Source organism: Dunckerocampus dactyliophorus, chromosome 21 (genome assembly GCF_027744805.1).
Source record: "Dunckerocampus dactyliophorus isolate RoL2022-P2 chromosome 21, RoL_Ddac_1.1, whole genome shotgun sequence".
Taxonomy (NCBI): Eukaryota; Metazoa; Chordata; class Actinopteri; order Syngnathiformes; family Syngnathidae; genus Dunckerocampus; species Dunckerocampus dactyliophorus.
Window position 1 is genome coordinate 9,020,887 of NC_072839.1, and position 15,430 is coordinate 9,036,316.

The window sequence follows — 15,430 nt, forward strand, 5'->3', positions numbered from 1 at the left end:
TGTGAATTTAAGAAATAAAACGGGTGATTATCTAAAAAATTAAACCATTATTTAGTGAAATGTTGTAATTTCTCTTGTGTAGTTATAATTGCTCTTTAACCAAGCAAAAATAGCTTTTTTCTGATTACTCGATTAATCAAACAGTAGCTTACTCGATTACTAAAAGCCGCAGCCCTACTATTATTTGCTAAAAAATATTGAAATACAAATTATATGTAGTATTCTGGTCACTCGGTGTCAGTAATGTTACATTGATGAGACATAATGTTATATTACCTTACCTTCACACTGCATGTAGTCAGCCATGGCATGTCCGACATAATAGAGTGGGGAAAAAAAATTTCTCCTCCCATTTCGTGTGGAAGTGGTAAGTTTTTTGCTTCTTACTTTGTCCTTCTTCCCCACTCCGTTTGAAACACTTTCGCACGTTTAGAATGAGTAAATTGGAGAGGCTAACTAATTAGCTCGGTCGCTTGCTATGCTTGCAGTGGCCGTCTCTCGTGTCCCTGCAGTGACCCCGTAGCCTGTGCAATGTGATGTAAACAAAGAATAATAGGAGTGTAAAGTTTGACTATATGGTGTCCACAGGTCTCTAATAATGTAAAAAAAAAAAAACGTATTAAAGTCATAAATAGGTTTTCTATGCTCTAGCTGCAAAAATATTCCATTTATGAATATTGAGTCCTACTTTGCAGAAATTCGCTTATTGTGGTTTGGCTTGGGACCAATTAATTACAGTAATTCCTCATTTATGGCAGTGATAAGTGAATTCCCACAAAGTAGGATTCCGTCCATCCATCCATCCATTTTCTATGCAGCTTATCCTCATTAGGGTCGCGGGGGTATGCTGGAGCCTATCCCAGCTGACTTCTGGCAAGAGCCGGGGTACACCCTGGAATGGTCGCCAGCCAATCGCAGGCAAAGTAGGATTTGGAGCATAGAACCTGTTTTACAACCTTCTAAATACAGTTTTTAACATTATTAGAGCCCTCTAGACATGAAATAACACCCCTATAGTCACCTTTTTACTCGTATTACCCAATATAGCCGACATAATAATCGAAAATAAGACATATAGACTCACACATATTATCCCCTGGGAGAGTTCCTTTACTTTAGAGTTTCCTTTCCTTTTTACTTACGGTTTCTGCAGAATAATACTTTCTGCTGTGGTTATTGTCTCATCAATGTAACATTACTGACACCTAGTGACCAGTGTAGAATACTACATATCACAATGTGTCTGAATGCATCTTCTGAATGCCTTATATTTGTATTTTAGTTCATTTAGCCAATTTTATGCTTGAAAATGCTTAATTTATGCCAAAAATATATAAAAAATATATATCTATACAGTGTTCCCTCGCTACATTGCAGATCACCTTTGGCGGATTCGCTCATTCACTGTCTTTTTTAAGTGCAATTTTGCATTTTTTTAAACAGGGTATGAACGTGCATTGTGTTCTGCGTCCTTGTGGTGTATTAGCGCGAACTATTGGTGCTTTGATGTATGTGTCTGTTATTGTATTTACTACTGCTACCAGTGGAGGGTGTTGTATACTCATGCGAGAGTTGAAGACGTGTGCGGCTCCACCTAGTCTCAGTATGCGTTTAGGAGCCCAAAGTAGGCAATAGCCGGCTAAATATGGAGCCACAACAGTCCCTATTGGCTCAGAGAGAACCCGCACATTGTGTTCTGCGTCCTGATTGGCTGTAGACCATTGTCAATCAATCTCCTTCGTGCCGTTTCCTGTTGTGGTCAATAGTCGCTAGCACACGCTCTAACTGTGTGAGCTGCTTGCTAAGCGCCAATAAAGGATGGAAGAAGAAGAAGCTAACCGGCTAAAGGAATCGTCAGTTTGAGGAGTAGGACGAGGAGGAGGAGCAATATGTTTTATCCAAGGATACACGTGAGTCACTTAATCATTTCTTGTGTCCACCCTAGTAGATTGATCATTAAAATTAAAACCGAAATGTGAACTTTGAGAGTGTTTAAACAAGAGATAAATGTGAGAAAATGTTAACGCCTGTCTGAGAGAAGTGTCTAAAGTGTATTGTGCGAGGTTGTACAGATTTAAAATATCTATAATAATTGTAAACAAATGAAGTTTGCTACTTCACGGATTTCACTCATTGCGGGCTATTTTGGGAACCTATCCCCCGCGATAAACGAGGGAACACTGTATTTCAAGACAAAAGCGGCATTATGGTATTTCACAAACACACAAAACTCAGGGCCAGAAATTCCCATTGAAGTGAATACTATTCCCAGATTTCCTAACCCCTTCAAACCGCTTTCCACCTTCTAAAAATCCCACTTTTCCCTTAAGTCCACATTTTTCATACAGCTTTCAGTTGAGCTTCAGCTTTCTACCCTAACTGTCTTTTCTAGTTTTGTACCATTCGCTGTAACATCACACTTTTTTTTTTAGAGCTGCCCTAATCTTCCTTTGGAAATTGTGACGCAGGTCGTGTTTCATTTTATTGTTTTATGCTGCTGGCCATGTATAAATGAGCTGTGGGCCACCCTAATGGCCCCCAGGTTAGACTTTGGACACTGCTGATGTGGTTGAAAGTCCTGTCCAGCCATCAAGCATTGCTAGTGGGACCCCCGCTCCCCCTCCGTGAATGCTTGATGAGAAGTGATCGTGTCTTTGCATACAATGTTTCATACCTCCTCTTCCTCGTTGTCTCTCCTCCTTACCAAGAGCATCTTCAGCGGCAGTTTAGGATGTGGAAATTTAAGCGAGAGACGAGCGTCGGGTCTGGTGTTTTGCGAGAGCGGCGACTCAGAGTGCCGCAGCATCGGCGTGAGTGGCCCTGCATGGTGCTCAGTGCTGTGACGTCTGGCTTTAACATGTTAGCTAGCTGCACGCCACCATGACTAAATGATACACTGACACAGACAAGCACCACAACATTAGGTACACCTGCTCCATCTAGCTGCATATGCAGTGTAGATGATGTTGTTTGTTAGCTTCTGAGCTATTATTCGCTGAATCAGACACTCATGTCTCCAGCCTGTTTCCATCTTCCTTTCCTCACGCCCATCCCGCTAACTGTGGCTGTGATTTTCTTCCCCTCTGCGGCTTAAAGAACAACCTGTCAGATTTCAGCTGTGACGGGTTGAAGCAGGTCTTTAAGGCCCTGAAGGTAACGTGGGAAAAGCAGGTTGTCCGCACAACATCACGTCCATTTCTGTTTCCCACTTCAAGGCCACGTGCACCAGCTGACGTCGTGTCATGTGGTGTGATGCTGCATGACACACACACACACACACTGTACGTGCATGAGGTTGTGTGATTGCACCTTCAAGCTAATCTTGCATGAGTACAGTCAAAGGTTTCTTACTGACGCTCACATCACACACGCCTCTACTGGAAGCCTGCCTGGTCCGGAAGCTTATCATTGTCCTCATCATGGTCACCTGGTCAGGAGAAGAGCTGATCCAGCCTGTCTGCATTCCTTCTGCTCTACGTGGCACATTCTACTTTTATAAATAAGTCCACGTCAGCTCACCGTGTTTTGATAGTCTCAATAAAACCCATCGCCGTGCGGTCCAGTTGACCATTTAGCCTCAGTATTTTTCTTCTTGTTTGGAGCCCACAAAGAAGAATATTGATAGCTACAATGGCACACAGCAACTTTACATGAAATGAAATTGAACAATTTAAGAAAATATGTAAATATGTGTACAGTAGTCCCTCGTTTATTGCGGTTAATTGATTCCGGACTCGACTGTGATAAGTGAATTTCTGCAAAGTAGGATTCCTTATTTCTAAACGGAGCATAGGAACTCTGTTTATGACCTTCTAAATATGTTTTTTTAAGATTATTAGAGCCCTCTACACATGAAATAACACCCCTATAGTCACCTTTACTCGTATTACCTAATATAGTAGACATAATAAGAATAATAAAGCCATTTAAGCCATGCTGCTATTAATGTATTCCCTAAGGGAGCTGAGTGGTGGGTGGACAGGAAGTGACGTTGAGGGTTCAGAGTTGAGTTTTTGGGTTATTACAGCCGCAGTAGCTTGTGTATTTATTCGGTGTTATTGAGATACTTGTTGTGAGAGCCTGTTTGTCCTGCGATCAAGTCTGGTGATTGCGTGTCTCACCAAACATTACAGTGACGTTACTGACACCTAGTGACCAGTGCAGAATACTACATATCAGTCGCAGCGTCTTTGAATGCGTCTCCTGAATGCCTTATATTTGTCTTTTAGCTTATTTAGCCACTTCTATGCTTGAAAGTGCTTATTTGGCAAAATGTAAAATTAAATGTAAATTGTGCTTAAGTATGCAAATGTTTGACTAATAATAGACCATATTCAATCACGAAACAGCCGGATTCATTAATATATTTTTGAAAAACCGCCAGAGTGAAGACGTGGAATTCGAACCGCGAAGTGAAGTGAAGGGATAACTGCAGTGTATATTCTTTGTGTTGAGCAGTAGAGGACATTATGGTAAGGATATAGGAGCGTATGTAATTGAATGAGCGTACGTTGTGGGATGTTGCATGAAAAAAGGGCTGCATGCAAATGATGGAGTGTTGTTTGGAAGAAATATATATTGGATTATATTGGATTAAAGCACCTACAGTGGTGTCAAAAAGTGTTTGAACCCTTTATGATTTTTTTTTTTGCATGTTAGTCACACAGAAATGTTTCAGATGATCAAACTAATTTAAATATTAGTCAATGACAACACAACTGAAAACAAAATGCAGTTTTTAAATGAAACCTTGGATTATTATGGTAGAAAAAAGTGATTGCCCCAACTGTTAAAACATAACTTAACTGAGATTAATTGACATCTATCAGTTTGGAAAAGGTTAGAAAGCCATTTGTAAGGCTTGGGGACTCTAGCAGAACACATTGAGCTATTATCCACAAATGGCGAAAACATGGAACAGTGGTAAACCTTGCCAGAAGTGGCTGGCCAACCAAAAGGACCCTAAGAGCGCAAGACCAAGGGTCTTTTGTGACCAAGACCAAGAGGACACAAAAGATCCCACAACAACATCCTAACAACTGCAGGCCTCACTTGCCTCAGTTAAGGTCAGTGTTTAAGGCGCTTCTCAATTTTGCCTGAAAACATCTTAATGATCCCCAAGACCTTTGGGAAAATACTCAAAGGTGGTCTGACGAGACAAAAGTTGAACTTTTTCGAAAGTGTGTGTTCCATTACATCTGGCATAAAAGTAACGCCGCATTTCAGAAAAGAACATCATACCAACAGTAAAATGTGGTGGTAGTAGTGTGATGGTCTGGGGCTGTTTTGCTGCTTCAGGACCTGGAAGACTTGCTGTGATAAATGGAACCATGAAATTTCTGCTCTCTACCAAAAAATCCTGAAGGATAATGTTCGGCCATCTCTAGGTGACCTCAAGCTGAAACCAACTTGGGTTCTGCAGCAGGACAATGATCCAAAACACACCAGCAAGTCCACCTCTGAATGGCTGAAGAAAAGCAAAATGAAGACTTTGGAGTGGCCTAGTCAAAGTCCTGACCTGAATCCTATTGAGATGCTGTGGCATGACCTTAAAAAGACGCTTCATGCTGGAAAACCCTCCAATGTGGCTGAATTACAACAATTGTGCAAAGATGAGTGGGCCAAAATTCCTCCACAGCGCTGTAAGAGACTCATTGCAAGTTATCACAAACGCTTGATTGCAGTTGTTGCTGCTAAGGGTGGCCCAACCAATTATTAGGTTTGGGGCAATCACTTTTTTTCTCCCTAAATAATGAAAAGATTCATTTAAAAACTGCATTTTGTGTTCAGTTGTGTTGTCATTGACTAATATTTGCATTTGTTTGATGATCTGAAGCATCTAAGTGTGACAAACATCCAAAAAAAGAAATCGCAAGGGGGCAAACACTTGTTCACACCACTGTATGCATATAAAATGAACTCATAAGAAGCCCAAGTGACGTATAGGAAACATTTTGGAGTGGTTTTCATGTGACATTCAAATGACTTAAATGTCTGCGGTTTCTTATGGGTTTAAAAAAAAGCAAACGAAGGCTTCCGATTTGTGTTTGCCAACATTACAATGCAATAACCTACTTTGACTTCCTCTGTTTCAAGTCTGCAAAGAAGAGCAGCAGTGAGCCGAGTCCTTACGTCCAGTTGACTGTTGGACACAAGACACAGGAGAGCAAGGTGGGTCACCTTTCGCTTTGTGTCATACTACACATTGTGGCGTATATACTTAAAAAACCCATTGATGACGCACCGCCTGCCCCAAGCCACTGCTCACGTTGGTGTGTGCAGTGATTAATAAGTGCACACCACACATCAGTGCCACCCACAATCACAGCAGTGACGTCAACGTCCCGTGACCCACCATGCACACGCACCTCAGGGAGAAAACAACCAACCAATGTGTGGCTCCCACAATGCATGTAGTGACATCATTGTGTTGAGGCAACAACGTTTCATTAGCAAGTCCGGTGCTCCTCAACGACTTCCTGTCTGCTTTTAAAGATCCGCTACAAAACCAAAGAGCCCTTGTGGGAGGATTGTTTCTCATTCCTCGTTCACAATCCCAGGAGGCAGGAGCTGGAGGTGGAGGTAAGACCCTTGTCACTCTTCTGCTTGCTGAGCAGCAAGATGCTAAACGTGAGCTGCCCTCCTGCTTGTTGTACAGGTGAAAGACGACAAGGCCAAATGCACCTTGGGTACCCTCAGTGTGCCTTTGAGCACTCTCCTGGCGGAAGACGACATGACGCTGACGCAGTGCTTCCCTCTCAGGAACTCTGGTCCCAGCTCAAGCATCAAACTGAAAATGGCCCTTAGGGTATGACATCTTCTTTCCATGCAGAGAAGCTCCTAAAGCCTCCAGAAAAAATGTCATGATGATGTTTCTTTTGATTGGATTGCGATACTTCGACAGTGCGGAAGTGCATGAAATTAAATTACATGACATTAAAGTACGTTAAATTTGATTACTTGAAATTAAGTTACATGAAATTGAAGTACATGAAATTAAATGACATGGCATTAAAGTACATTATATTAGCATACATTAAAGGACATAACGTTAAAGTACTTGACATTAAATTGCATGAAATTAGATTGCATGAAACTAAAATACATCACATTAAATGACAGAAAATTAAAGTACATGAAATTAAATGACAAGACATTAAAGTACATTACATTGGATTACATGAAAATAAAGTACATGACTTTTAATTACAAGACATTTAAGTACATTACATTAAATTACAAGACATTAAAGTAAATGAATTCAAGTACATGACATTAAAGTACATGACATTAAATTACAAGACATTAAAGTCCATGAAATTTAATTACAAGACATTAAAGTACATGACATTAAATTACAAGACATTAAAGTAAATTAATTAAAGTACAAGACATTAAAATACATGACATTAAAGTACATGACATTAAATTACAATACATTAAAGTAAATGAGTTAATGACATGACATTAAATTACAAGACATTAAAGTACATGAAATTTAATTACAAGACATTAAAGTACATGACATTAAATTACAAGAGATTAAAGTACATGAAATTTAATTACAAGACATTAAAGTACATGACATCAAATTACAAGACATTAAAGTACATAAAATTAAAGTACATGATATTAAAGTACATGGCATTAAATTACATGAAATAAGATTCCATGAAATTGAAGTACATGACTTTAAATTACAAAACATAAAAGCACATGAAATTAAATTATATGACATTAAATTACATGAAATTAGATTACATGAAATTGAAGTACATGATATTAGAGTACACAAAATTAAAGTACATGACAATAGATTAAATGAAATTAAAGTACATGACTTTAAATTACAAGACATTAAAGTACATGAAATTAAAGTACATGACATTCAGTTACAAGACATTGAAGTACATGACATTAAATTACATGGAATTAGATTACATGAAATTGAAGTACATGATATTAGAGTACATGAAATACAAGTACATAACATTAAATTGCAGAAAATTAAAGTACATGACATTAAATTACAAGATGTTAAATTACATGAAATTAAAGTACGTGACATTAAATTACATGAAATTAGATTACATGAAATTGAAGTACATGATATTAGAGTACATTAAATTCAAGTACATAACATTAAATTGCAGAAAATTAAAGTACATGACATTAAATTACAAGATGTTAAAGTACATGAAATTAAAGTACGTGACATTAAATTGCATGAAATTAGATGACATGAAATTAAAGTACATGACATTAAAGTACATGACATTATATTACATGACGTTAGATCAGCATTCACATTTTGATATTGAATCTTTCATAGGAAAGTTGTATCAGTATATCCACCTGTCCTTCCTCTCAGATCCTGTCATTAGAGAAGCAGGTCTCCTCTGACCAGCCCTCCTCAGTCCAGGTCCGTAAGTCCAGTCTCCCCCAAGCGTCCGCCGCGGCCTCCCTGAGAGCATCCACATCCGACTCGCCGCCGCCGCCCGCACACGCCTCCTCCCTGACACTGCATCACAGGGATGGCGAGCCGTACGCAGCCAGCCCCCTGCGCTCGGCCTCCAGCCTTTGCGTGGGCATGTCTGCGTCCCAGAAGCACCTGGCCCACAAGGAGTCCACGCCCAGCTTGGCCTCGGACATCTCGCTGCCCTTCGCCACCTTGGAGCTCCAGCAGAGACTACAGCAGCTGCACAAGTAACTCCTCTATTATTTATTCTGTCTTTGCAGGCACTACTTGATGTATTTACATACTGCTTGCTCTGCTTAAACGCACCCCCACTCTTATTACCTCCACCTAGGAAATCCATGCATACTTATCCATTTGAATGCCATAGACAGTTAAGGCAGTAAATGACTTTTCCTGAACATTATTATTATAAATACAAGTATGTTTGTGTCAAACTATTTGTCATTTCTTTCTTTTTACAAATGCAACCTTCATGTACACATAAAGCTTTAGGAAACGATAATTCTGAAGTAAAACCAGTTAAACCTGTCAAATATGCTTCCTTGTTTGATAAGAGGAAAAGGTGTGCATTCCTTTGTGAATAACGCAGACATGCTAAAGTCAGTAGATCTATGAAGGTGAACAAATTCAGGCCTTGGTGGAGGTCATTTGTTGCTGATGTAATTCCAACACCTCTGCAAGCGACTGACCATGTGCGGTGTGCTTACAGTGGCTCAACCCCCAGCCAGTTCCCCCTGGGGGAGGTCCAGCTGACGGTTCGACACAGCGCCCAGAGGAACAAACTCATCGTGGTGGTCCACGCCTGCCGGTGAGCTTCCAAAGTGACGTCGCATGATCGCCTTGTTACATTTCAGCAGAAATTTGAGAGAAAAGGAAATGCAAAAAAACATGTTTGTATCATCAAATCCAGAGAAAAAATCCAATATGGTTTGATGTTAGATTCAAAATTGAGTCTTATTTCTATCCCATGGGGACTCTCTATCGCCCCTGGAGACTCCTAGTGGTATCACTAGCCAGTCTAATGGGCTCACGCTGTGAGCTACGTGCTACATGCTTCCCCCTTGTGACATTTGAAGGACCACAAATAGCCGCAAAGGACATGTGACCAAACACTTTTGTCCTCAGTAACTTGATCGCCTTCAGCAAAGACGCATCTGATCCCTTCATCCGCCTCTATCTGCTGCCTGACAAGAGCCGCGCGGGCAGGAGGAAGACCAGCACCATGAAGAGGACCCTCAACCCTGTTTATGATCACACGTAAGTCATCATACTGTATTGCAAGCATGCAGGATACAGTATAGACTGGGGGATAGCCCAGTAACCCTTTTTCATGTCCGACACTGCAGCGTTGTACATCGGCCGATACCGGGACCATTTCCAAAGATTTAAATGCAATAAAAACACCATGTTCAGACTGTGTAACAAATATTCTGCTCCCCTCCTGAAAAAAGAAACAACCTGACTCAAGTTATGCAATGCACCTGCTGCTTATTTAAACTTTAAAACCTCAATAACACAGACGGGCTTTGATAAATGGGCTATCCCTTGTATAGCGCTTTTCTACAGTCAAGGTACTCAAAGCGCTTTGACTCTGTTACCACAGCGTTCAGTATCTTGTCCGAGGAGACTTCGGCATGGTGATGGAACCAGCAACCTTCACGCTGGGAGACAACTACTGCACTACCTGAGCCAAAAAACAACTATTAACTGAAACCAAAAACAGAACATACAAATAAATAAAAATACGGTAATCCCTCGTTCATCACGGTTAACTCATACAATAACAAAAACGTAGTCATACGTTTTTATAAACCCAAACGCTCGATCCCAACAACATATTTATACGACTTTTGCATTTTTTTGCGTCAGAGGCAAAAAGAGGTGATGACGCAACTCTCCACTAATGGATTTCACTTCAGACCGGTTTTAAGCCATAAAAACGGCCACAAGGTGGCAGAAGTGCATTTGATAACAAAAATCACACATGACCGGCAGGAGGAAGTGAGAGAGCGTGGAGGAATGTAGCGTGCAGAAGGTTACGTATTGTAGGGAAAATTTAAGGCATGCACACACACGCATGTGCACGTGTGTGCACGCACATGCACACACATAGTTCAGTTCCAAATGTGAGAATTGTAACTGCTTCATGTTGTTTTATTTTTGTAAATAAGTTGTTACTTTGATGTAAAAAAAAAACAATTTTTTTGTGTGTTATGTTGTGGTATAGTTGTTTAGATAATTGAGCTGTCACAAAAGCAAAAAATATTTGTGGCAAAGTGAAAGTTATTCTTAAAATGTATCTTTTCACAAAAAGCTGGTCTTGGCACTTTTTTAGTCGGGAACTGATATTTTACGGAAACTTACCTATGTTTGACTGCTGATTATTCAAGAACAGAAAAAGGTAGAAACGGACTCTTTTTCTGATAAAAGGCGGGACACAAATCTTTCTTTTGGTAGGTTCCATGTTTATATAGCCATAGAACACAATACTCTGTGTGCCTTGAAAGATCAGTCAAAATCGTCTAAAATGGCCAGTCCTGAAGGGGTTCTTTTGAAAAATGTCTGGGATTGAATGAGTTAATTGGTGACAAGTGAATTTTTGTGAAGATTCCTTCTCTATAAACTGAATTTTTTTGTAGTTAGAGCATAGAAAACCTGTTTATGACCTTGTAAATATGTTTTTTAGCATTATTAGAGCTACCTAAACGTGAAATAACTCCCCTATAGTCACGTTTACACTCGTATTACCCAATGTAGTGGACATAATAATAGAAAATAAGACATTTAAGACATAAATAAGACATAACATAGACTCGCACGTTAACATTCACAGCATACTTCCTGGTGGCTATTGTCTCATCAATGTAACATTACTGACACCTAGTTGACGTAGAATACCACATGAATACTAATAATGAAGCAGAATATTACTGTAATGCAGCTGTTTGTGGTTAAGGAGAGACTCACGATGCACTTCAATTGCTTTATTAAAAGGGAGCACACATGCATTGAACATTCACACAGGAGCTGCTGTCGGCCACAACTCACGCCAGTCACTCTCCACTAGTGATGGCCGGATCTATACTGACATAATCATTCTTTTGCTCTTCATGCTCTAAAATCCATTCTCAAATCAAAATATTGATACTTGTGATACTCCAGTCATTTCAGGTAATGTTTGTCTGAAACGTTTGTCTGTTGAAAGGACAACCAACCATAAAAGGAGCCATGTGTGAATTGTGAATAAAGCTTTATTCTTATTGTAATTTTTTTTTTTAAATAATCATTAATTTTAGCGTTTTTTATTTTATTGTTTAAAATACCATTTTCACATATTTTATATGATTCTGTCCTCTGTTTTTGTTTATTAGCTTGGCTGCATATTTACTCAAATTAATTATTTAAATTAAATATCTTGTATTCTTGATGCTATGATATGAAATAGACTACTTTTAAAAGTTTACCAGACACATTAGGTGAATTTTCACAAAGTATCGATATCGGAAACCAAATCTGTGGTTTCGCAAATCACTCCACTCCACACTGCTAACCATCCTAACACACTCAGCAGTCAACTCTACACACTCACTTCCCAGCCAACAAATCAGATACATTACATAACACGTCTTCTGAATGTATTTTTGTTCATTTAGCACATTTTTATGTTTAGAAATGTTTAATTTAGGTCAAGAGTAAGTACAATTTGCTTAAATGTACTTTTCACTAATAATAAGCCGTATTCAACCACAAAACAGTCATCATTTATTAATTAATTACCATATTTTCCGGACTATAAGTCTCTCCTGAGTATAAGTTGCACCAGCCAAAAATGCACAATGAATATATATATATATATATATGTTGCACTGGACTGCAAGTCACATTTTTGGGGGAAATTTAAATCAGAGACAAAGAACAGACATTTCATCTTGAAAGGCAAGTTATAGTAATAACAATAAAATGGAGAACAACAGGCTAAATAGGTGTGGATAGGTGGCATGTTAGTGTTACATATTAACAGTTATTCAGATAACTACAGCCTAAGCAACATAACATAACCAGTTTACTTGCAGCTTGTAATCTGCAGAATATGATTTTCTTTTGGGGGGCATTTGTGTTCCATCTTTCTCAGTTGTATTTATAAGTTGATGTTTATATTGTAAATTTTCAGTGGTACAGGAGTGATAGGAGTAGTAGATACTGGCACACAAGCCTAGAGCGCCCTCTCGCGGCTGTCAGTGTGAATAAAAACATACATAAGTCGCTCTGGAGTATAAGTCGCAGGACCAGCCAAACCATGAAAAAAAGTGTTACTTGTAGTCTGGAAAATACAGTAATTTGTGAAAAAACGCTACAAAGTGAGGGCACAATGAAGCGAGGGATGACTGTATATCAACTTGAAAATGTACAATTGAACACAGAACCTGCCTTCTTGGGGGCGGCAATGGCTCAGGAGGTAGCGCAGGTCGTCCAGAAAACCGAAGGTTGGAGGTTCGATCCTTGCAGTCACTGTCACTGTGTCGCTGGGCAAGACACTTAACCCACACTGCCTCCAGTGCTGCCCACACCGGTGTATGAATGTGAATGAATGTTTGGTGGTGATCGGAGAGGCTGTAGGTGTGAACTGGCCGCCACGTTTCCGTCAGACTACCTCAGGGCAGCTACAGATGTAGATTACCACCACCAGTGTGACTGAGGTGTGAATGAATAATGGGTGCCTTGGAAAAGCACTATATAAAATCTAATTCATTGTTATTTTATTATTAAGTCTGGCTGTGCTGAATGGACACGTGTTGACAGAGAAAGTAATTTAGGAGGGCATCACAGTAGTAGCAGATGCTCAAAGACTGGTGTGTGTGTGTGTGTGTGTGTCCAGGTTTGAGTTCAGCGTCTCTATTGTGGAGCTCCACCGGAGAACTTTGGATGTAGCAGTGAAGAACGCAGGGAACATCTTGTCCAAACACAAAGGCCTCCTGGGGAAAGTAAGAATGATTGTTTTTGATGTGATTGTGTTTCGACACATTTGTAATAAGTCATGGTGTTGAATTTCAGGTGTTGGTGGATTTAAGTGGGGATGAAATATCAAAAGGATGGACACAATGGTAACGTTGCGTTTGGCTTGATTTTGCATGACAAAGAAGCTCCTTTATACTTTATTATTATTGATGTTTTATTGTGTCTTGCAGGTACGAGCTGAGTGAAGATGGTTTGTCGTGTAAAGAAAGTGTCCAGGACACAGTTACATAGTGTGCTTTTAATTCTTGATTTCTTTTATTCTTGTACATTTGTCATATAGTTTACAGGAATCCTTTCAGCATGTGTTCCTGTTATTATTATTCTGGCTGTAAGATGATTGTAAAGAAAGAAAACACTTGTTTGTGTTTCTCGTGTTACGTGTTATGTTTGTGTTGCAACTTGCACCGCATTGAAATGAGTCAAAAGTTGTTCTTGCTGTCTGTCCAACATTTCAAACTCTTACCAAAGGAACACAATCCATCCCAAACGTTGGCCACGTAGCAGCTGCTGTTTTTTTACCTTTATTTATTTTTGCTTGATTTCAAAAGCGGAATGCACGTACATGCAAAGACAAAAACACAAACGCTCTGTGAGCTTTTTGGTGCAATATTTGTTGTTTTGGACGTGCATGGTCTCACGTATGGGAAGACCTGTTGGCCCTTTTGTAGGGCTGCAAATGAGTGCGGTATAAAGCGAACAATTTCAAAAGATACTTGAATTTGGTTTCGATGCAAACCAGATGTGAGCCAAGAACAATGAAGAGAGACAACTGTTCATGTATTTTAATATGCAGGGCTGCCAGCAGTTATGATTTTGTGTTTATTGAAGCGTTTAAATTCCTGTTATCTATCCTGTGCCTTAAAAAAACAACTCACCGTGTCATTTTGCCTTCTTAAACTTGTTGATTTTGAATGATACGTGGCTTTTGATGAATAAATTGTGTCTTTTGAGAATGTGGTGTGGTTTATATTTTCAGAATTGGTCATCAAAATAAACCACTACGTCACAACAATGTAGTATAATAAAGATACAGTACAATTCTTTAGTACAGTACAGTACGTCACTCGCGCATAGGAAATAAACATAATTGAGATGCCCTTAAAAATGTCTGTTTTTGATCTTTGATCGCTCTAAAATCAATTCTCAAATCAAAATATTGATAATTTCACACTACACTACTTTTTAAAATTTACCAGACATATTAGGATCGGAAAGGAAAGCGATGGTATCGCACATCACTGCCACACCGGGCGCCGCCATCTTGCACTGACGTCACGTCGTTACTTTGTGTATGGATGCTGTATAATACTTCATAGACATAGACACCGCAATCGGAGTGGGTTTGTCCAATGCTGCGATACGTTATGTCAAGGCTGCGCTGTAAATGAATACAAGTAAATGTACTTACTTTCATAAAGCTCCTTTTTACAAAGAAATTGAAGTTAATTCCTCTTGTTTATACCTTCACACACGCACTAATATACTTAGTATATAGGCACCAAAAACAATCAAAATCACATTGTACAAAAACAAATGCATAAAGGAGATGAATTAACTTACGTTTCTTTGTACAAAGGCGCTTTATGAAAGTAAGTACATTTACTCGTATTCATTTACAACAGGGGTGTCAAACTCGTGCCATGGAGGGCCGAGACACTGCAGGTTTTCTTTCCAGCCAGTCACTAAAGCAGGTGATTTTAATGATCAACACCTTCAGTTTGAGGGAAGGAGCTCATCAATTAAAACACCTGCTGAAGAAACTGGTTGGAGAGAAAGCCTGCAGCGTCTCGGCCCTCCAGTGCACGAGTTTGACACATGTGATTTACAGCGTTTTCTTGACACATCCAATATGGCGGCGACGTTGACGTAAGGCTGAGCGCTCGATGCGGCGTCTGTCTATTTCTATGCTATACTGTACATTTTAAGCCTTACTAT

At 39.5% G+C, this 15,430-nt stretch overlaps 1 protein-coding gene across 5 annotated transcripts in view; it reads left to right on the forward strand.

Annotated features, from left to right (window-relative positions):
- esyt2b (extended synaptotagmin-like protein 2b) overlaps positions 1 to 14,431 on the forward strand; it is a 44,280-nt gene extending 29,849 nt beyond the window's left edge. For 2 of the 5 annotated variants that reach the window (XM_054765751.1, XM_054765754.1), the window contains exons 14-23: positions 2,709 to 2,810; positions 6,097 to 6,171; positions 6,496 to 6,582; positions 6,659 to 6,808; positions 8,372 to 8,706; positions 9,189 to 9,287; positions 9,605 to 9,736; positions 13,356 to 13,461; positions 13,532 to 13,581; positions 13,666 to 14,431. In XM_054765751.1, the coding sequence (XP_054621726.1) occupies positions 2,709 to 2,810; positions 6,097 to 6,171; positions 6,496 to 6,582; positions 6,659 to 6,808; positions 8,372 to 8,706; positions 9,189 to 9,287; positions 9,605 to 9,736; positions 13,356 to 13,461; positions 13,532 to 13,581; positions 13,666 to 13,726 (1,197 nt within the window). In that variant the 3' untranslated portion in view covers positions 13,727 to 14,431. Of the gene's footprint in view, positions 1 to 2,708; positions 2,811 to 3,096; positions 3,154 to 6,096; positions 6,172 to 6,495; positions 6,583 to 6,658; positions 6,809 to 8,371; positions 8,707 to 9,188; positions 9,288 to 9,604; positions 9,737 to 13,355; positions 13,462 to 13,531; positions 13,582 to 13,665 lie in introns of all 5 variants that reach the window. The other 3 variants (XM_054765750.1, XM_054765752.1, XM_054765753.1) reach the window with 3 other exon arrangements.
- Positions 14,432 to 15,430: the final 999 nt, after the last annotated feature.